The 21552-nt window shown below is 36.7% G+C and overlaps 2 protein-coding genes across 4 annotated transcripts; both read right to left on the bottom strand.

Moving 5' to 3' along the window:
- Window positions 1-941: 941 nt before the first annotated feature.
- LOC122655913 lies at window positions 942-4993 on the bottom strand. 3 transcript variants are annotated; one of them, XR_006332017.1, is made up of 4 exons: window positions 4783-4993; window positions 1643-4094; window positions 1356-1579; window positions 942-1245 (listed from the first exon to the last, which is right to left on the bottom strand). XR_006332017.1 is itself a non-coding variant. In XM_043850297.1 (2 exons), the coding sequence occupies exon 2, from the start codon at window positions 3914-3916 to the stop codon at window positions 1502-1504; it is 2415 nt and encodes an 804-aa protein (XP_043706232.1). In that variant the 5' UTR covers window positions 3917-4094; window positions 4783-4993; the 3' UTR covers window positions 1306-1501. The 3 variants fall into 3 exon arrangements, 1 of the variants encoding a protein (XP_043706232.1); XR_006332016.1 differs by having other exon boundaries at window positions 1356-4094; XM_043850297.1 differs by lacking the exon at window positions 942-1245 and having other exon boundaries at window positions 1306-4094.
- Window positions 4994-10552: 5559 nt separating this feature from the next.
- On the bottom strand, window positions 10553-15295 carry LOC122653728 (protein NUCLEAR FUSION DEFECTIVE 4-like). The gene is made up of 3 exons (XM_043847664.1): window positions 14897-15295; window positions 11626-12554; window positions 10553-11526 (listed from the first exon to the last, which is right to left on the bottom strand). The coding sequence occupies exons 1-3, from the start codon at window positions 15230-15232 to the stop codon at window positions 11010-11012; spliced, it is 1782 nt and encodes a 593-aa protein (XP_043703599.1). The 5' UTR covers window positions 15233-15295; the 3' UTR covers window positions 10553-11009.
- Window positions 15296-21552: the final 6257 nt, after the last annotated feature.

Raw genomic sequence — 21552 nt, 5'->3', positions numbered from 1 at the left:
AGATCAACCAGTCTTTGAACCTCTCTATGAGACATAAGAGTATTATTGGGGCAGAGTTCTGCACTATGAAACCTTACAGTGGACACTTCAATTTGTTCCTGAACACCAAGCATAGAAAAACATTCACCACTCTGCATTAATGATTTTCAAGTGTCGCACTATTGCCCATTAGAGCAAGAAAAATGTAATTCAGTTGCCATTTCCTAGAAAGGCAAGAGAAGGTGGAGTAGTCATGTGATAGTCTCATTGTCCACTACCTTGTTTGTATGCACAAGCTGCTCAACAATCTAGCTTGGATTGCATATGTCAAAGAAGGGAAATAAAGAGATATTCGAACAAATAATGACCATCCAGAACAGTCAATTGATTATAGGAGAACTAAATAAAAAATTTCGATTGAACCATGGAAATGTTTAAATAAAACCTTTCAGACAACGTGACTAGATGGATAAGCCTTTGATCAGATCAGGCAGACAGACTCAATATCATTGGGCATTAAACTATGTTTACAGGTAGAATGACCATATATCCCATCATATTCTTCCTCATGAACAAGTCATATTTGAAGGTAAAGCACCAAGTGTCGCATAACCTATTTTCAAAAGGGATGAGAATTGACAACTCCATGAAGAACCTCATATAGCATCATACAGATTGAACAGAATTTGTGATCCTTCAGAAAATAGTTCAGAGGACAAGAAACTGACAACAACTTTTGAGGCGAAGATCAATTTCTAATATGTCAAAGGATCATGTAAAAGAGAACATAGGGGGCAACATTTTAAGCAGTTTACAAGCAAGAAACTGAACCAAACTAAAATTAATTCTATACTTGTCATGCAAATTACCATTCTGTTGTACAGTCTGAGAGTCCTCGAAAAAAAAAAAGTTTTTTTTTTTAATTAAATTCTTATACAGTAATACCAATCAAGAAGACTGAATTGAGCAATAAATTGAAATCAGCTTATATTCTACACTATTTCTTTTGGATCTGTAATCAGAACCAACAAAAATATCAGACTTCAGACAGAGAAGAAAAAGCTGCAATTTCCTCATATTCTACCATAAGAACAAGAAATAGAGCAATTAAACCATGGTAAAGTAGATGAAAAAATTTGGCAGCTGAGGTGGGGCTGTGTTTTATCGGCTGCAACTGCTAGACAAATTGCTCTTTTGGGGTCAAAACCAGCTCTTGTAGGGAAGAAAATTCAGAACCCACTAGCAGATCCTTGAAAGAAGCTCCACCTGGCAGAGAGAACACCATAGTTAGTATTCACTTCCAAAACAATTGAAGCATACCTCTTCTAAACTATTTTTAAGTTGCAGATAAAACTGAGGTTAGATTCAGTGCTTACAGTGTTTACATGTGACTCCAGATGAAATTCTCCAATCCCAGCAGCAAACGGCCACAGAAACCCACAAAATGTTGGATTGATTTGGTCTAATTTTACATCAAAAGGTCAATTTCCACTACTTTGGTCACGCCCACATATTCCAAAACTCAACGAGATAGCCGTTCTTCAGCCTTCTCCACCATCTTTTCTGTCTCAGCTTCTTTGACATTCTTCACAATCTCTTCCTCATCATTTTGGAGGTTCTCTACCATATGTTCTCCCTCAGCTTTTTCAGTAACCATCTCTTCTTCCTTGACATCTGTTATCACCTGAAGAAGTTCTAATGGAGTAGCTGCTGGGTCCAGCTCCTGGCAACCCTTAGGAGCATTCGGACCTTCTTGACCTGTAAGCATGTAAGAAGGAACCTGATGCGAGAACCGAAACATCTCCTCTCTTGGTATCCTTTTGACTTCTCTTGTATCCAAATGTGTGTGGAAAACAGTCTTGAATCCAGCAACTTTAACTAGAGGAGTAATAGTTACACCATGCTCCTCATGATAATCATCCAGCACCTCAACCATGTCATACTTGTGTATCACTTCATCAGGGATAAGCTCATCCCAGTCGGGAGACCAATTCCTATAGAGGGCCCAAACATCACCTTTCTTGGGAAATATTCGGATGGCTCCACGTGTGCCTTTTGTCCATCTCACCCTGTGTGAGAAAGAATTGAGTGACTCATTGACTTCATATTTTCCTACCCTGAAATCCCCACAAGTTTTCGCGAAGCCAGAACCAACCCAGTTTAGTTGACCCAGCTCACTATTACTTTTGGAATTCAGCCAACTGATACGCATCTTGAATGGGTTCAATGATATCACATTATGAATCATGGCATAATAACGAGGCATCCCGTCATCATCATCATATGCAGCCCAGACTTGAGTATCACCAAATGATCTTTCCGATCTATCCTTGTCAAAATCATGAAAATCTGGATCTGGAACATTGATTGACATGGATTCAACGGCTTCTGTATCCAAATCAGCACCAGAAGTTCCAGATGAAATCTTGTCAGAATATATTTTCTTCTTGGAATCCACATATTTGCCAACTGCCTCATTTTGATCAGGTGTCCCACCATTTACAGCATCTTTTTCCTTCTCCTTTTCTTTCTCTTTCTTCTTGTCAGCAGCTGAACTCCATTCATTTAACTTCTTGCAAATTTCTGCCCGTGCCTTCTCCATCAATATAGTTTTGAGTTCTAGTTGTGACAACTCCCTTAGACCATTAGGCTTACTAGTACCGGATAAACCAGTAACCCTTTCCATTTCAGAATTACCCTGTTTAAAAAATCCGACTCCACTTACTAATCCGGCTCCTCCAGTTCCTGTGGGAGTTTGAGGTGCCCCCTCACATCCAAAAGTGTTTCCTCCTTCACCATCTATGCCTCTTCTTTTTTTCACAGGTCTCTCTCCTTTGAGAACAGCACTAGAACCAGAATTAGGAAATCCAGTAGATATACCACTACCCATCCTCTTAGAGACATGGTTCTTCTTCCGAAGCGCCTCATCTCTTCTCGCAGCTGCCTGAGCCTCCTCACGCTCTCTTCTAACTTTCTCATAAGTCTGCTGAACCACACTTGCAGCTTGAGCAGCAGCAGAAGCTGAGGCAGTTGCACAACCAACACCAGCTGTTCTAGAGAATGGACCCCACTGGAAGTTTGTGTGATTGAATGAATGGAGGCCTGAAACCCCCCCTGGTACCATGTTGGGAGAAGCAGCAGTGTTCCTTCCAGAAGGATAGGCATTCTTGTTGTCCGTATGATGGTTTGAATTCTGACGCTGCTGAGAGAAATTCCACGATGTGGGAGCACTAGAACCATTTGAAGGTGGGGGAGCCGTCTCCACTGCATAAAAGGGCTCGGAACAATTGGGGCAAAGAAGATTGTGATTGAGATACACCCTGAGATACTCATATTGCATTTTGCAGCGATTGCATGCAGTCCAAAATGTATTTGGTTTTGGAGCACGTGATGAAGCAGGCACTGGTGTTGGGGCTCGAGCAGCACTTTTCTGAGTTTTAGCCTTTGAGGTGGTTGTGTTGGTAAAATTATAAAAACCATTCGCACCAGGTGGTATTGATGTTCCTCCGCTTGAAGGTGGAACTTTCTGCTGGGATCCTTTAACATTGCATTTCTGGTCATACGCTATTCTCTTGGTCTTATCAGACAACAAACTCCAGGCCTCTGAAATAAGCTTAAATGCCCCATCTGCTCCCACCGATTTGTTCTTGTCAGGGTGAAGCATTAGTGCCAACTTTCTGTACTGTTTCTTAACTGTTTCATCATCAGCCAAGGGATTCACACCAAGGATCCCATACCAGTCTGCTTCCCCACATATTTTGTTCTCCGCAGAGATATAAACATCCAAAGTTGCCAACATCTGGGGAAGACCCTCAAGCCCAGGATACAAATTTTGGGCCTTCAAAGCAAATTTCTTTGCACCAGAAAAGTCCTTTGCTGTAAACTTCTTTTCAGCAATTTCCTTTGCCCTGCTGGCCTCATCTTTATTGCACTCCATCTTTCTCTCTCTCACTTTCGCTCTCACTTCTTTCTTTTCACTACACCACTCTTTTCTTTCAGTTTGCTAATTGCGACAAATAGCCTACAAATGATAATTCAACTGCCACTATCTGCTTCTACAAACCATATGTCTTTCCATACTTTCAGAAAAAGCATTCGCTTCCATGTTCAGAAACCTAATCACAGGAAAATTAACAACATCAACAAAAGAGAGAGTGGGAGGAAGTGTAGCAGAATTTCCTAACTAGAAAGATCATTAAGTAACTGACCCAACAGAGTAAACCAAGTTTTTGATCTCTCGAACAGTATTGAAACTTAAAATAGATGCAATTGCAGAAAGACTGAACTTTTGGTACTCAATTTCTCAAAAAGACGAATTGAATTAATAGAAGAAGTAAAATTAAATAGGCAACAACAACATATCCAACAATTTTTCTTCCTCAAAACAATACGCCCAGTATACAGAGCCACATTACAATCAACCTAAGAACCCTGATTCTGTTTGCACTCTTCTTCGTATAAACATTCAAAATGATTGCCCAAGCAACGACATACTTCAAAATAAGACAAAAACAAAACAGGAAAATGTTTGGCAGAAAATCAAGAAAAACGAAAAGTTCAAAGTATCAACTTCTCGGATGACTCTGATACCCAAATCAAATAACAGCATCAGCGGTGGATCTAGAGAACACGATGTTCTAAACAATTTCCATCTGAAATCTCCGAACCCTTTTGGAGTTTCCTAATCTCAGTACTTTGGACTGAAACCCTAGGACGTCCGATCTCGATCGACAGTCCACGATGAGCAGTAAAAACATATTCCACGTAAAGCTCGACAAGAGAGTAAAGATATGAGGAAATTACCCATTTGGAGAGACTTTCTGCAGGTTGAGGAATTTGAATCACAGAGCATCCATGGGAGAACCTCCATCACCAAAAAAAATTGCCCTTTTTTTCCCACCCAAATCCAAAAAAAAAAAAAAAACCTCCAAAACAGGAGCTTTTGTCAAAACCCCTCAAAACTTACAGAATTCTCTAATACTAACTCTCAAATGTGATGAAAAAAAGAAAATAAAAGGTAGTATGGGCTTCCCTTGTTTTTTAAGAATTTTGTTAACCCTAACCCACTTTTTGCAATTGGTGGAAATACTAACTATGGTTAATTTTTAACTCTTGAGCTGGGTTTGGAGGTTGCCTAAATATAGAAAAATTATTAGCATGGAAAGTGGAAATTAATGTTGCTGATAATGCAAATATTTTCCTCTTCATAAAATTTAAATATTTAATGGAAAGAAAATTCATTTAAAATTTTAAGTTTTTTAACTTTTATTTTTTATGTTTTTAAAGACAAATTTTTTCTATTTTTCAATAAAAAATAAATTTGTCCAATAAATTATCCAAATGGGACCCATGCATGAGGTGCTGGAAATAAAATATGGGGAAGAGTTTTAAAATTTTAAGTTTTTTAACTTTTATTTTTTATGTTTTTAAAGACAAATTTTTTCTATTTTTCAATAAAAAATAAATTTGTCCAATAAATTATCCAAATGGGACCCATGCATGAGGTGCTGGAAATAAAATATGGGGAAGAGTTTTATGTCTAGGAGCGTGGCCTATGTACTATCACGGGGCCAATGGGAGCAAGCGTGGAAGCATCGACAAGAGCAGTATTTCCATCTTTCATGGGTAGTGGGCGGTCATTTTGCCCCATCCTATGCCTGGGCGCATGAGCCACACTCTCGGATAAGTCTTTTTTCCCATAAAATATGGGGAAGTGTTTCCCACCGGGGAGCATGGCGCACAAGGACCAATGAGAACACACGTAGAAGCATTAGATGGGCAGTCATTTTTTCTTTAATGGGGGTGGAGCGGTCATTTCACCCCTCTGTGTTTAGACGTGGTTGGTACACTTCCTCACAAGAAACATTTCTCCAAAATATGTAGGATTGTTTCCCATAATATATATATATAGGGTTGTTTAACCATACATAAATTGAGTATAGAGTTGAGTATTTACCATGGGCCACCAAAAGACAATAGGTACCTTGTATGTTAGTAATTATGGGACCCACTTCCTAATTTGCTTCTAGAACCCTCCATTGCTCCACATCATCTTTCATGTCTAAGCTTGATGCAAAGATGGAGGAGATCAGCAACATATAAATAAGTGCAGGTTCCATGTGAGGTCTTTGATTCCAATAGATGAGTTGTGGCATCTTTGACACACCTTTATAAAAAGGATAAAAGGGTTTGTATATCAATGTGTGTTGTGATCTAACCAGCTACAAATCCAATAATGAAATGTCAAAGTTCCCCTTTTTTTTTTAAGTGAATGAAAAACTATGTTGATGATTTCTTTTCTTTGGGGTACTACTTCTGTTGATGCTTGTGAATTCTCTCACCTTCTCTTCCACATATAATGTCTTTCATCACTAATCATCACTGAATCAACCACTCAGTAATCTTTCTTCTTCTTTTGGAATTTGAGGGAATGGGAGGTGTGGAAGGTGCTCAATAGGATTCTAGCTATCTTGTTTTTCCAAGATGATAGAAAGCACATGTTAAGCAATTTTAGGTTGTGTTTTATATACATTCTTGGAATAATTTATAGGCTAAAGAGCTTTTTGGAAACCAAAAAATAGAGAAGAGCTGAGTTTCAAAATGCGTTCTAGACCCAGGATCTATTCCGAGAATGCATAATCAAACACATTTTAAGACTCTCCCAATGAAATTAGAGTCAATGTGGAAAAACTTCACCTGTTATATCCCCTTATTTTCCATGCAAAATCTGTGTAGCCTAGATTCAAGCCCCACAACAAGGAGACACATCATTGCATAAGCTTGTTTTTGGCTTCCTATTCCTTTGTTCTTCGACAATACTTTATCTTGGAAGATAAGTATTCTTTGAAGGTTGATGTGCATTTGAGAGTGATATGTTATTCATAAGCAGTCTCCTACAAAGGGAAACCCTGTTACAAGCAAATCTTATGTAGGTACCATGGATGATACCATGTGGTTCATCAGTTACTTGTGAAAGAACCTATTAAATAGGCCAAATGTTCTTTGTACCGGGGGATGCAAGCTGCACCCAAACACATGGGGGTGGGCAAAATGACCATCCTATCCCCCTGAATGGCAAGCTCATGTGTGTGGGCGCAGGTTACACTGCGGCACAGAGCACATTAGCCCTATATATATAGAACCGTTTGTTCTATTGCTATTGATTTCTTTTGCGTCTTTCCTTAGCATGAGTTTTGCTATAATTTTTTTGTTACTCTCCATGATATAAAATTCTCTAACCCAAGTGTTTACATTAGTCCAATCATAACCACTTGAATGTAGAGCCTTTGACATTTAAACTAGACAATATTGCTTTTGGTGAGTTGTATAGCCATTGGGGGTGAGGAATACATGCGAACACATACTTAGGGTAGAAATAACCAATCCTTTCTAATTAGAATTGTTTGTGTCAACTCATAACATACAAACGAAACTAATCCTACCTCTGACCGACGGGGTTTCCTACGTCGCTTCACAGAGAATTTTTATTTGATTTTTTTTTTCTTTTCTCAAAAAAAAAATGGAATAATTATTTTTTGTATAGGATACCTTGGCAGCTTAGAGAACCCTTGCCCTTTAATCTATTATCACATTAAGTGTTCAACCAGCTTTTGTTTTAAAAATGGTGTCAGTTACGGAGAAATATAATTAGGTTCAAACTTATTCACACTACGAGAATGCATACCAAACGCAACCTAAATGTTCAACCAGCTTTTGTTTCAAAGACAAATTCAATTATGGCGATAAGACTAAGAGTTTGAATTTGGCTTCATAGGAGCTTTAGGGCAACCTTTGGAATATTACAGGTTTGAGTTTGATATGTGATTGATGAGAATCATAATTAGGTTCAAACTTCAGTAATTTCTTTGAATAAAACTTCCTTTGTTTATGATATGTAAGGAGCACCCCTAAATTTGGAAAGATTTTAAGCATATTAGCTTATGCATTGTTGTCTACATGATTATCTACAAAACCATTGCTAATAAAGTACAATTGAATCTTCAATAAATTCTGGATGAAAATCAAAGTGTGCTTATGAATGGAAGATTTATAATTGATAATTACATTGTAGCCCATAAGAATTTTTTCTTAGATAGTGCAAGAAATATCTTTTTAGGGAAAGAGAATGCTACCTGGGCACGTGCGGTACCTTGCCCCTACGCCCAGACACAATATGTGCGAAATGACGTTCATTCCATGGGGGCACGACAGTCATTGTACAAGTTCCTATGTCTTGGCTCAGGGGCAGTGCACCGCATACACCCAGATAGCGTTCTTTCTCTCTTTTATTATTAATAAATTAAACGCAACATTAAATAGAAACAAAAACTACAACATACTAACAACACCCATCAATCACAATGGGAATCTATCAAACCAAACAAAGTCACTATTAAATCTATCATCCCTTGCAAAGGGTGGATAGCAAGGGATGAGAATGGACCATTCGTTTCAGTAGGTGCAAGAAGCTAAAACACACACACACACACACACACACACACACACACACACACACACACACACACACACACACACACACACACACACACACACACACACACACACACACACACACACACACACACACACACACACACACACACACACACACACAGAGAGAGAGAGAGAGAGAGAGAGAGAGAGAGAGAGAGAGAGAGAGAGAGAGAGAGAGAGCTGCAGATCATTAATATATCCATCTATTCAGAATGTATCAATGCCATCACACACATTAGAAGCAATGACTATGGAAGCATGGATTTGGACTTCTTTTGATGCTCTGTTAGACTCATTAGAAGCTAATATCTCCTGATCTATCCTTCTTTCATAAGAAATAAAATTAAAGAGAAACTAAAAGGTCCAAAACCATCTCACCAACATAAAATAACACCCAAAAAACAAATAACTAACCAGAGCCACATGGACATGGTTTTTATGCAGTGAGTGGCTTTCGATTGAAAGCATATATGTGATTTTACTTTACAAGCATTGACCACCGACGAATAAAGATGGAAGCCGTCAAGTCACGTCAAGCATGGAATAGATCTCTCTCTCTTTGAAAAAGTTTTTAGAAATTTCATAATTAATCAGGCATGTGCCACATTAGAGGTGTGTTTGGAATGGATTTTTGGAATGCATTTTAGGTCAATGATGTATCAATTGTAGCGTTAATCTTCCACCCATGATCCTAAACATCTAGACCCATTATTTATTTAACGTATAGTTGTCATCTCGTCTTCTCAATCTCAACATTTTGTGAGTCATGGACACTTCACCCCTTGAATATTTCAGTTCTTAATCGCGGTTAAAGAGAATGAACTATACAGTTATACAAAAGAGAGCAGGTTTGATTTTCTTTCTTGTTTTAAAGTATCGTTTTTCCATTTTCTCTTATTGAAAAGCTTGGCTCGAAATGGGGAAGAGCCATTAATGAGAAGACTGGAACACAGTCCAAACTTAGGTATTATACTTTGTTGTGAAATTTACTGTCCAAAGCTCCATCCTTCGGCTAGGGATGTAAATGGATATTCGTAAATCCGTATTCGATCCGTGTTCGTATCCATTTAGGAGAATCCGAATCCGTCCGAAACTAATCGGATACGAATATGATAATCCCCCTATCCGACCGATTATTATCCGATTCGTTTAACAGTCTGACGGTAATAAAATATCTGAAATATAACTCTGTGTTTGCCTATCCTTTTAAGTTACCTCATTGGATTTTGTTATCTTATTTTTATAAATTTATAAGTTAAGATAATGTGATTTTTTTTCTAGATTTGCTATTGGTTTATATATATTGTTTTATGCAATGTGATACATGGAATTACGTATCTATTAAAAAATCAAAAGTAAAAAAACGTAAGAGAATAAATGACTAAGAAGAGTAGAAGAAAGGGTAATTACTGAACTCTTAAGTCTCAACCCTAACCCTCATCATAAAAATGGTAAATATGTCAACGGATAGTCGAAAAATCGTATTCAATCCGTATTCATATCCATTTAGGAGAACCTATATTCAAAAAATCACTATTTGAAAATTATCCGAATCCGTCCAAAAATCGATAGGATATTATCCGAATCCGTCCGCATATAATCGGATACGAATATGATAATGCCACTATCCGACTGAATTCGATCCGTTTACATCCCTACCTTTGGCTTTAACTTGTCTGAGTCAAGCCTAAGGTGTCACAGGATGGATCTTGAGATAATGAAAAATAAGAGATGACTCCACAGTCCAAACTGCAGTCTGCACACCCAGAATGTTTTGAGTACTTATCAATTAATCCAGTTGCACAAACTCTTCTACATTTAAGATCTGTATAGAACAGTGAAAAAAAGAATTCACAGATGAAGTCAATTCTTGATTAGCCACATTGGGTCCCAAAATAGCCCCAGGACATTAGGGTAATCAGGTAGTTTTGGTGCCCATTTCTAATATTTGATTTAGAAGTTGATGCATATGTGCAAGTTTTTATCTTTTTTAATACCATTACTTGTTGATAAAACACAAAAAAAATAAAGAAATTAAAAGCTCGTTAATGAATAACAGAGTAGACATATCTCACTCACTTTTGATCCATAAGGACCAACTTCCAATTACTCAATCACATAAACAAGCTCCAGGCTTATGACACACGATGAATGAGACCCAAAGACGTAAAAAAACAAAAAGCCTCATGAGTCACAAAGCAGAACCTCACAAGCAGAGATTTCTGAAATAACACAGAAAATCAATTCAACATTTGTACCACTTACATGAGTTGGCCTAACAAAATTAAACTCTAAACTTCCTAAGAGATATATAAACCCCTTTTTTGGTCATTGCTTGTCATTCTGGAGACGAAGCGGACATCGGCTGCTTCTTCCCCTGACAAAGATAAGATTTCTTTCCAAACAATGCAGGTACATAGGAGGAATCTCCACAACTTTATATAAGCAATGACAAGGCCACCATGGGGAACAGATCAAGTAGCACTTTCATCACTGACAAATATATTTAGAAGACTAATACTCTCTTTCAAACTCTGTTAAGTACGTGATTTTCCGTAGAGGTGTGTGTAGACAATCTTGGTGCGACGGACAAGAATCAAACTCAAGACTACTGCAATGATGCAAAGTCCAGACATTATCAGGGAAGTAAAGAAAAAACATATGGTACCCTTGCACTTCAATGTATTTTCCACTCCAAGTGCTACGTCAAGCATCCTATGGAGAGAATACGAATTCTGGTGTGGCTGATAATGCATCTGAGCTTGCTTCTCTGCTTCATAATCATATATGCTGCTAGCAATGAGACCAGAGAAGAGCAGTGATCCAGCAGGATTTGCCAATGTGAGGAAATTGTACAGAGCCGCAAACTTTTTCAAGCCAAACAACTCAGAGGCTGTTGCTGGAACGATTGCCCAATGAGCTCCATAACCTAGTCCAATCAACAGGGTACCAACATACATTACACCAGGCCACCCCATAGCAAAGAAGAAGTGCCCAACTGCCATGATGCCTTGAGCTACAGCCATGGCCACTGGCCTTGGATATGCATAATCCCTGGTGAAAAAATATCACACCTTAGATGGACAACCATTGAAAAATAAACAAGAATAAAACCAAGTTAATATTCTGGAAGAAATGGAAATTATGTTGCACCTTACGATGATTTCAGAGAAGTAACCACCACCGATACGGCCAAGAAAGTTCCATATGCTGATCATGGATACAAATACATGTGTATTTTCATACCCTAAAGATTGACTCATCTGACCGAGATTATCAATCACAGTCAAACCAGAACCTGAACCCAATAAAAGGGAGAGAAAAATAAGCCAAAAGTCTGCCTTTATCAATGCCTGCATCAATGTAAAATCCTCCCCTCTATGTGGACCTTTCCTTCTCTTGACTCTCACTGCCCCTTTTGCAGCTGCTTGGAACAGTTTTGATTGCAACTGCGCAATTCTCTTTTGCCTCTCTGATGCAGGAAGCAAGTCTACTTCCATTGGTTTCTCATCCTCCAGCTCACTGAAAATAACCTCATTTACATCGTGGCCAGATTTGCTAGATTCTTCTTTCTGAGGCACAGGGAGAAGGCTCTCTTCAATGGGTCTCTGCTCTGAAGAAAAGCTCAATAGGATGGGAATTACAATAGGAAGCAATAGGAGGACAAACAACAAAATTGTGAACAAGGTGATCACAGTGTGGTTCAGATCGACAGTATCTTCAACAATCATGACCCCCATCAAATAAGCAGCCAAAAGGAGGCAGACACTGTAAATAAATGTGAAATTCAGATCATCAGATGGCCGACACTGTCTGTGACCTCCAACAGGTCTAATAAGGAGCATCAGCGTTATAACCACCATGGTTGGCCCAACGGCAACCATGAAGATGATCGCTGCTTCATCAGGAACTTTGATCATAGCATATATCTGGGTCAAAATTGCACCACCCAACCCAGCAAACCCCTTCAGAATCCCCACCACAGGACCCCGGTTTTTGGGGAAGTTCTGCACGCATGAAACTAGAGCTGCTGTATTGAGATAGGTCTCGCCATTTGTTCCCACAAATATAAGAATACACATCTGCACACCCAAAACTTGGTTAACTATTGAATGAGGCAAAAAAGAGTTTAGCAAGCATGAGTTTTGTAGCTTTTTCGTATTAACTAGCAACCAATAGCTCTCACATAAGTCAGCCAGATGAATGTTATGGTTTCATATTTATACAAGCAAACTAAGCTGAATGAAGAAGTATATAAATTATTCAGAATATTCCATACATGCATTGCTTGGAATTCATCACAAAACAAAAAAAAAATTTGCTTTGAAAAGAAACTGAGCTCTTATGTTTCACTTCCATGGACATTCTTCTGGATAGAATGGAATGACAGAACAAGTTTTGTGGCATTCGGCAAGGTCTCTGATACGATGCCACAGTTATTTAATGAATCAAATAGATAGATCATGTTTATCCACTGAGCTCTTATGTTTCACTTCAATGGACATTCTTCTGGATAGAATGGAATGACAGAAAAAGTTTTGTGACATTCGGCAAGGTCTCTGATACGATGCCACAATTATTGAATGAATCAAACAGATTGATCATGTTCATCCACTGGCAGCTTCAGCAAGCTACCCTCTGTCCTTGGTGGGTACCGCAAAGAAGGACTCTTATACTCGCATTAGCACCAGATATCTAGATATAGTAATTTATGGAGGGGTAGTTTACCCTTGTTTAAAACTCCAATGATCAATTTAATGTTTCTCAAGACAAGGTATAACAACCCAGATAATGCAACAATACAAAACTTAAAAGAAATCAATGGTTACAATAGGTCCAAAATAAATATTGCTGAATGATTTAGCAGCTAATTATCTGGGTACATCCTGTGCTGACATGATTAAAGAAACAACTAGGACAATACAACTAGCAACACAATTGTACATTAATCAAACATGGCATGATAGCCTCCCCCTTCTAACATAACAAAGTTTTTTCGGAGTGATCAAACATTGTGAGGTAGAGAAGTAACAGAAAAGAGAAAGGAGATGTCGATTTGGATTAGGTATGGTATGGTCGGAAGGCCTAAAAGTACCATGCGTCAATGAGCAGCAAAACACCATCATTTAGTATTCTTCAAGGGAGATGATGAGCAAAGCAACAAAAAATTATGGAGGGGAAACAGAAAAGGAAAAACCGGCGCCATTCTTAGAAGGTTGCAATTGCACAAGTGTGAAAGTCAGCATTATTAGAATAGGTAACAGAATTTCATGGTCAGAATAGATGAGAGGGCATCAATCACAGATGACAATTTTTTTAGTGGGTGGTTCAAACCTGGTGTCCATGCATGAGGTGGAAACCCTCAACTTTAAGGTTTCAGCAGACACAGAAAAGATTGCACAAATAAGAAAACAACAAAACTCAGCCTTTACCAGATGGAAAAGAAAAAGAAAGAAAAAAAAAAAAAAAAAAACTGAGTCTTTACCAGCTATGAACCTCTACCGTCTGTTAGATTCAAAAATAAATAATAATCTACCAACACAAGGGCCACATATTATATAATTGAAATAATCTGAATAAACTTACCAAGGTAAAACAACTAAATATAGAACAGAAACAAAATAGGTTGCATGTATTTCAGACACTAAAAGCCTGACAACTTCACACTCTTTAGCAAGGGGAAAACTAATATGGAATTCATAGTCAATAATAAACCAGCTATTTCCTCTAAGCATCTGTATCATAATAATGAAAATTTTATGATGCAATGGTAATAGGGAACCATTCCTTCACGGGTTACAGTTTCTGATGTTTGTGCTTCAGAATTCAGAACTAATTTAAATATTATATTCAAAATAGTAAATCTAATTTCAGCAAAATACTTATATCCTACTCCTTAACAGTTTTAGGAATTAAGAAAAAGATATGCAGAAAAGAGAGTCATTAGCTCCTGTAATCAATTTAAATAATGAATTTGCAAAATATTTTATGCTCTACCAGTAGAAAAAGGAGACCCAGGGGAGGAACTCAAATTATTTTTAAGAAAATAGACAGAGAACAATTATTCCACTCGACTAATTAAAAAAATATTATATCTGATAATTCGATTCATCAAATATTAAAATGGGGAAACTAAAAAAATCCCACCAACAAAGCTATTTTACAAAAATTAGAAAATAAAGCGAAAGCAAGAGATCATGTGTCTAAATCATTAGAACACAATCTGGAAGGAGGAACTGGTAGCTCCAAGAATGTAGGGAAATCGTTGAAATCTGAAACTCTCTTAAATGGGGAAAAGGGAAAAATATAATGAATATCTCCGGGGAGAAAAAATCAAACCCAGAAGACTAAAAGTGAAGTTGATCAAAATAAATGAACAAGCAGAGAAACCGATCAAAGAAAAATCAGAAACCAATGTACTCACCACCCATAAAGGCATCGTCGGAACTCCATTAGTTACGATGAGCCAAACCCATCCATACCCAACAAAATTCTGAAGAGCACCGATGAGTAGAACCCCCCAAAGCGGCAATACTTCACACAAACTGCCTGCAAGGAATCCAACACTATCCCCAAGATCCTTCGCCACTCCCAACCTCGCAAGCTGCTTCTGGTTGTAGCCCAGAGAGGCCTTTATCACTGGCGAAATACTCCCAAACAAGTACCCAATTCCAGCGCAAGATTGAATCCACATTGCCGCCACAAACACAAGCCATCGGTTATTGATAAACACCTTAATCCTATCCCTTAATGGAAGCATTTCTCAGAAAATTTTCTGAATTCAGAAGTAACGCTAAAAACCCAAAAAGCTAAAACTACTTTCTCCTTCTTATTTTTCCCTGTAGAATATAGATGGGTTGGCTTGAATTGTAAGATAAAATCGAACTATATAGCGCCATAAATGATTATCTTTTTTTTTTTCCTTTTCTGTCTTTTTCCATCAGATGTTGGTAGTAGAGGATTTTGGAATTTTGTAAATGGGAGACGTAAGCCGTCTCTTCCTATCTTTGGAGTACTCTGTTTCACTCGATCCGGGACCTGCGAAATACGATTGCATGAGAAGTTGGGATTCTGGAATGTAAGCTGGATTCAGGCTATATTGGGTAAATGATCTCCGAAACTTGACCAAATTTCTGAAAATGCCACCAAATCTAATCATAGACTAGAGATTTTAGGACAGCTATTGAATCTCTGGCAGCAACATTTATGGACAACAGGACGATTTTGAATCATCATCATTTATTATGTAAAGGTAGAAGAAGGTAAAAAAAACAGTACAGAACTTTGTTGCCAGGCTTAACAAAAATGTCTGCCACTTGGTTATAAGTATACCTAGTTATTCCTTAACAGCTCTGACAAAATTTGAAACCAATCCAACTTCTCTGTGTGAAAAAATAAGTTAAAAATACAAGGAAGAGAGAATGCTAACCGGTGTTGTGTCTCTGATTCTCTTTGATAGTCGCACGTGAAATGATCAGTGCACCCCCTAGAAAGATGGAAAGGATTGGGGGTTGCATCGGTCATTTTGCACACGACTGTGCCTAGGCATAGGTACACCATACACGCTATGCCCAGGCACAACATCGGTTAACGTTTCTTTTTCCCAAAATATGATTAAAAATAGAAATAAGAATAAAATTTATGGGCAATGTATCCAAAATACATGAACACAAATGAATACAACCTGAGCATATTATTGAATTGTTTTATATAATTTGATATGTGACTAATCTACATGGAATCTTAGTTATCTATACGGTTAGAAGCTGCCACATCATCAATCATGTGAGTAAAAAGAAACATTTCTCCAAACGGGTTGCTTGGAAAGGAATCTCCTAGTAAGCATCTTCATTTTTTTACCATATAGATGAGTGATATGACAGTTTTGACTATTAGATATTGAGAGTGATATTGGTTCATCATTTGTCAAGTTTTTGCAACTTAATTTAGTGCAATGTCCACTTATGATTAATTTGACAACTACTGTGCACTTTCTCATGGGCTTAAATTTTACATGTGAGCAGAAGACTTCGAGGTCGAGGTCTCTACAAAATTTGGGTCTTGCCTCTGTCACTTGGCAAATATTCAGATAGCTGCTTGGAAATTCCTTTCCAAGTCCACTTGGAGAACCCTCAACATAATTAAAATCAATAAAACAGATATTGTCAACTGGTTTTGGTTGGATTCATTTGTCATCTCACTTCTACTTGCGTAGTATACGCATTACATCGCATAGCCAAATGATTGAGCTAAACCAACAAATTCGACCATCTGCAATTATTCAAAGATATGTACTTATTGAATAGAATGACCAAGGCATCATCACCATGTGTAAACATTCACAACAAAAACATTCTTCCATTGTCTTTTTACAAAAGCTTAACAAAATTGTATTAACATAGTTCATGTGTCATATTACACTAGATACACCCTATCTAGTCTTATAGTGAACTTGTAGATTCTTTTTCACTCTTGTAATAATAAAGAAACAAGGGTTTTGGTTTTTCTTACCCAAAAAAAAAAAGACAAGGGTTTTGTTTAGTATTTTGGATTACTTGTGTAGAAAACTAATCAAATGTAAAACAAGTTAAAAAATTTTCTCAATGTGTTTTTAAGAGTTGATTATGAAATTAATTGTGTTTAATTAATTTAAGTTTAATCTCTTCTGAATTTTTTAAAGTTTTTTTTTTATATATTTTGAAGTCCAAATGTGTAGGAGTGTTTACCCTCCTCCCAAATTAGACTTTGGATGTTCAATAAACTTGAAATTATTTACTCTGTCTTATCTCTTCTATTAATTTTTTTATAGTATTTTCCCAATTGCAATTGAATAATATTGTAATGAAACAAATTCTTTTACTTTTCCTCTATACAGATTTATCCAAAAAAGCAATCAAACCGTAAAAGGATTGCATAGAGGAAATAAGTGTGCATGAATATATAATACGGGCGAAGGTTTTCTTCAACGCAATTGAATAGGAGGGGGAGGATTTCGAACCATTAAATATGGGGTTTTTAATGGAAGATAGAGAGTGTGAGGACGGTTATTTGTGAGGGAGCAGGAAAAGAAATCTTTACGATGGCATCGTGCGATTTATTTTCCCATGGATTTATGACCATTGGATCCAAGGTCTTTCTCTTCCCCCCCCCCCCCAAATAAATGACATTAAATTTGTGTCCATGTGTACATAAAAAGAAGGAAATATGATTCACATTTATTTATTGGACTGAGTTTTTTTTTTTTTTTTTTTGGGTGAGAATCCCTTAAAATATCGATATCTTGGTTTTTTTGAATCATTTTCCCCTCCCCAATACTGATATCAAGTACTGATGATTCCAATATGTATCGATCAATCTGATCGATATGATATTGATACCTTGAACCGTGGGTGTCATTGCTTTGAGATGGAAAGAGACATAGAAAGAGGTATTATCAATTTTGTATAATTTAAGAAATAAAATAATAATGATCCTAAATGAGTGTAATTTTTTCTTTTATTTTATTTTTTTAATAATTTTAGGAGGGAACGGGCAACAATCAATTTTGTTCAAGTTTGTTTTAGATGGGTGGGAAACACCACCATAAAAAAATGTTTCCTTATTTCAAGACAGTAAAGTTCAAGAGATGATCACAATTGGGTGTCTTTCTTTCTTTTTTAATTACTGATTTATCCTTAAAAAGAATATCATGCTTAATGTTATTTGTCAACAAAAATCAAATTACGAGTGAACTAATAATGACAATTAAAAGTCCGGTTATTGGAATGCTAAAGCTAAACTCGTGTTCCTTCTATCATTATTATTATTTAATCTTTTTTAAGACAAATAATCATTGTTAATATAAAGCTTAAAAGATTCTATACAACACCCCTCCCCTCCTTATGAAAAAAGCAGTGGAGGTTACAATCTCATAAGTTGTCCAAAAAAGAATAGACATTTTCTGGCCTTACAAAAGCCAAGTGACCACTTTGGTCGTCGTGGGCCAATTGCTTGCATCTTAGCCTTTCATTTTTTTTTGGGGGGTCCCATTTATAACGTGCACGTTCTATGCCCCATTTACTTTTGTTTAGACTTTAGAGTGGCAAGGCCCTTGAGTGGAATTCTTGAAAGAGAAAAAAAGAAAAAAAGAAAAGAAGAAAATAATAGACATGGAGTCACTCAGTTTTAGGAGTCTGGCTCGTGCAATGTACGAATGGATAATGCTCGACACCTGTTCCAAACAGGGATTGAGATATTGGTATCATGATTCTAAGTATCGGTATTGTATCGTTCATATACGTATTGGTTTTGTTAGTCATCGATATTGATATCGTATCGATATCGTATCAGTAGCACGGTATGGACAAAGGTTAAAATAATCAAAAAACTCATTTATTAAGAAATTTCAAAGGTAATTTTGTCTGATAAAATCGATCCAGGCCAATATTGTATCGATATCATATCGATTTTACATATTGCCGATACCCATTCCAATACCATGCACCAAAACCATGATTGGTATTGATATCAGTTTTTACCAATACTAATTCGAGCCGATCTGGATCGACTGGTATCAGTCTGGATCCATCAATTTTACTCTAATTTTTCATTAGGCCAAGTATCAGTATCAGTCGAGATCAATATCAACCTCGACTGATACTTCGATACCAATACCTCAATCCATGGTCCCATCCATTGCCATCATGAATGCATAGGGGGCATTTCTAGAAGCAAATAGGACAAGTGCACCCATAATAACAGCACATCAAACACCTTGCCCACCTACACATTGCCCCATTAGTGTTGCTCCAATCACTGACTCCACAATGGACTTCCCTGATTTGCTGGTCGCAGGAGTTTTTGATTCCGAACTTAGAATAGCCAGGTCGACATTCTCCATGTTCATTAATGGGCAGAGAATTATAACTAGAACCAGCCGGACAGCATCTACAGATGACATGGAATCAGAGTTTTGTGGCATTCTACAAGGATGGAAGACTGCGGTTGCAAAACATATTAACTTAAAGGAGATATGGTGCTGCAACAACAAACTTTTTGACATTTTTACTAATCAGACCTCTCCCTTAATACCGTGGAGCATTTTACCTCTTTTTTTGGAATTTGCTGAACTCACACAGAATTTCTTTACCCTAACTTTTAAATGGTGCAATAACCCTGACATAACTGTAAAAACTTTCCTGGTTTCTGAATATGTGGTTTCTTTTTCATCAAAAAAAAAAAGAAAAAAAAGGACAACGGCATCTTGACCGTTGCCTGCATGTGTAGTGGACGGGGGCTCCCTTTATAGGAGCCACAAAAATAAATATGAATTAGCTCATGTAATAAAGTCTAGATCCCATCTGCATATGTGGAGAATAAGTTATGTTGGGCCCATGTAAAATAAAGTTGAAATAGCCACAAAATTCCACATGAAAGTTAAAAAAACAAAATAGGCGGAGAGGCCCAATTCGTATATAAAGTCATTGATCTTATTAAGATCGATCCCAGAGTTACATGATGTGGGATTATTCCCAAGAATTCATCTTTCATGTAAACTCTTAATACTATTAAATATCTTACTCAAAAAATAAAAGGTGGCCCCCATTTCGTTTTACCAACCCCAAGGAAACTCTGAATACAGGCCGTCATCGTTTGTACAAACTAATTTTTTGAGTGCTAAGATCCAAAGTCGAGAGGGAAACAGCCCAGATCATAAACAATCACTAATTTTTTCTCTAAAAAGAGAACTCAAACTTGCACTAGAGAAAATGCAAGTTCTGTTTTTTTATGTAATTAAAATGTTTGCATATATGCTAGTATTAATCAAATGTAATGTAATGCAAGTTAGTTAGTTAGTTCGGGAATGGCAATTGAGCGGGAACGGATACGTTCGGCAATTAAATGGACTAGACGGTAATAATACCTTTCAAAAATCTGATGTAATAAAATGCATATGATAATCATACGATACGTGTTTAATATGATCGCTCTATAAGCAAAAATACAGGTATATATTCCCTATGTAATAGACATGCACCACCTAATAAACAAAATAATAACATATAAACAATGATTTTATCAAGAAAGAAACCTCACAACTAAAATAAACACAATATAATATCCCCTATTACATCTCATAAGATTATTATTTAACAAATCAAAATATCAATAAAAATATCTCAACCGACATAAGAAAAAAAAATTAAGATATAATGTGTTATAGAACTCATTTTTAAGATGAACTCACATCAATGAACTCATCTCCAAGATGAACTAACATCATCAATGGAAGTTCATTTGCCTCAACAATCACCAATTTATCCAGCTGCAATTAACTGACCACCTGAACTGAAATGAGAACAGAGATAAAGAAGATGAATGGAATGGGGGCAGTCGATGGCTAGGATTTGAAGAGAAGAAAACCAACATCGTATTAAACGAGGGTTTTGTTTTATGTTTTTTCTTATTTTTTTTAAACAAAACTAAACTTAAATTAAAAAATATTAAACACATTTAATTCATATTTAATACGTAAATAATACTGGTGCATTTAAAAAATGAATATTTTATCATATATACAAAAATATATAATAAAATATATATTTTTGAATTAAATATTCGAATACGCGTATTAGACGTGAACTTACAAAGTGCGAGACCCAATTTCTATTCAACCTAAAGATCCTATATATCTTTATTAAGAAACAACTCCAGTTGTTCAGGTAGTAAATACTATTCTATGTCTTGTCAGAAACATATATATATTCAAGAACTTAAGTATATCAAACACTTGTAGGGCTCTACCCTTTGATGTGAGAGATGAACTTACAACTGTACAAAGGACAGAACAGCTTGGAACAATTCTTTTCATACTTGGATCCAAAACTCACCTCTACTAGTACGTTTTAGAACCTGAAGAAACTAATAATAATAATAATGCTTTATTTTGTCTGCAACATAGGACACTTGACAGTATTAGATCCTCTCCACATATACGGAGAGAAGGATCTGGAGTAAAATATGCTTAAAAATCTGGCATTTCAACCATCTGTCTTTAGTTCTAAATATCTGTTCTGGGTATGGGACTACCCTATAGCTACC

This window comes from Telopea speciosissima, chromosome 3, assembly GCF_018873765.1.
Source record: "Telopea speciosissima isolate NSW1024214 ecotype Mountain lineage chromosome 3, Tspe_v1, whole genome shotgun sequence".
In the NCBI taxonomy this organism is placed as follows: domain Eukaryota; kingdom Viridiplantae; phylum Streptophyta; class Magnoliopsida; order Proteales; family Proteaceae; genus Telopea; species Telopea speciosissima.
The sequence above is the reverse complement of the archived record's forward strand: the minus strand, read 5'-3'. Positions and strand labels throughout refer to the sequence as shown.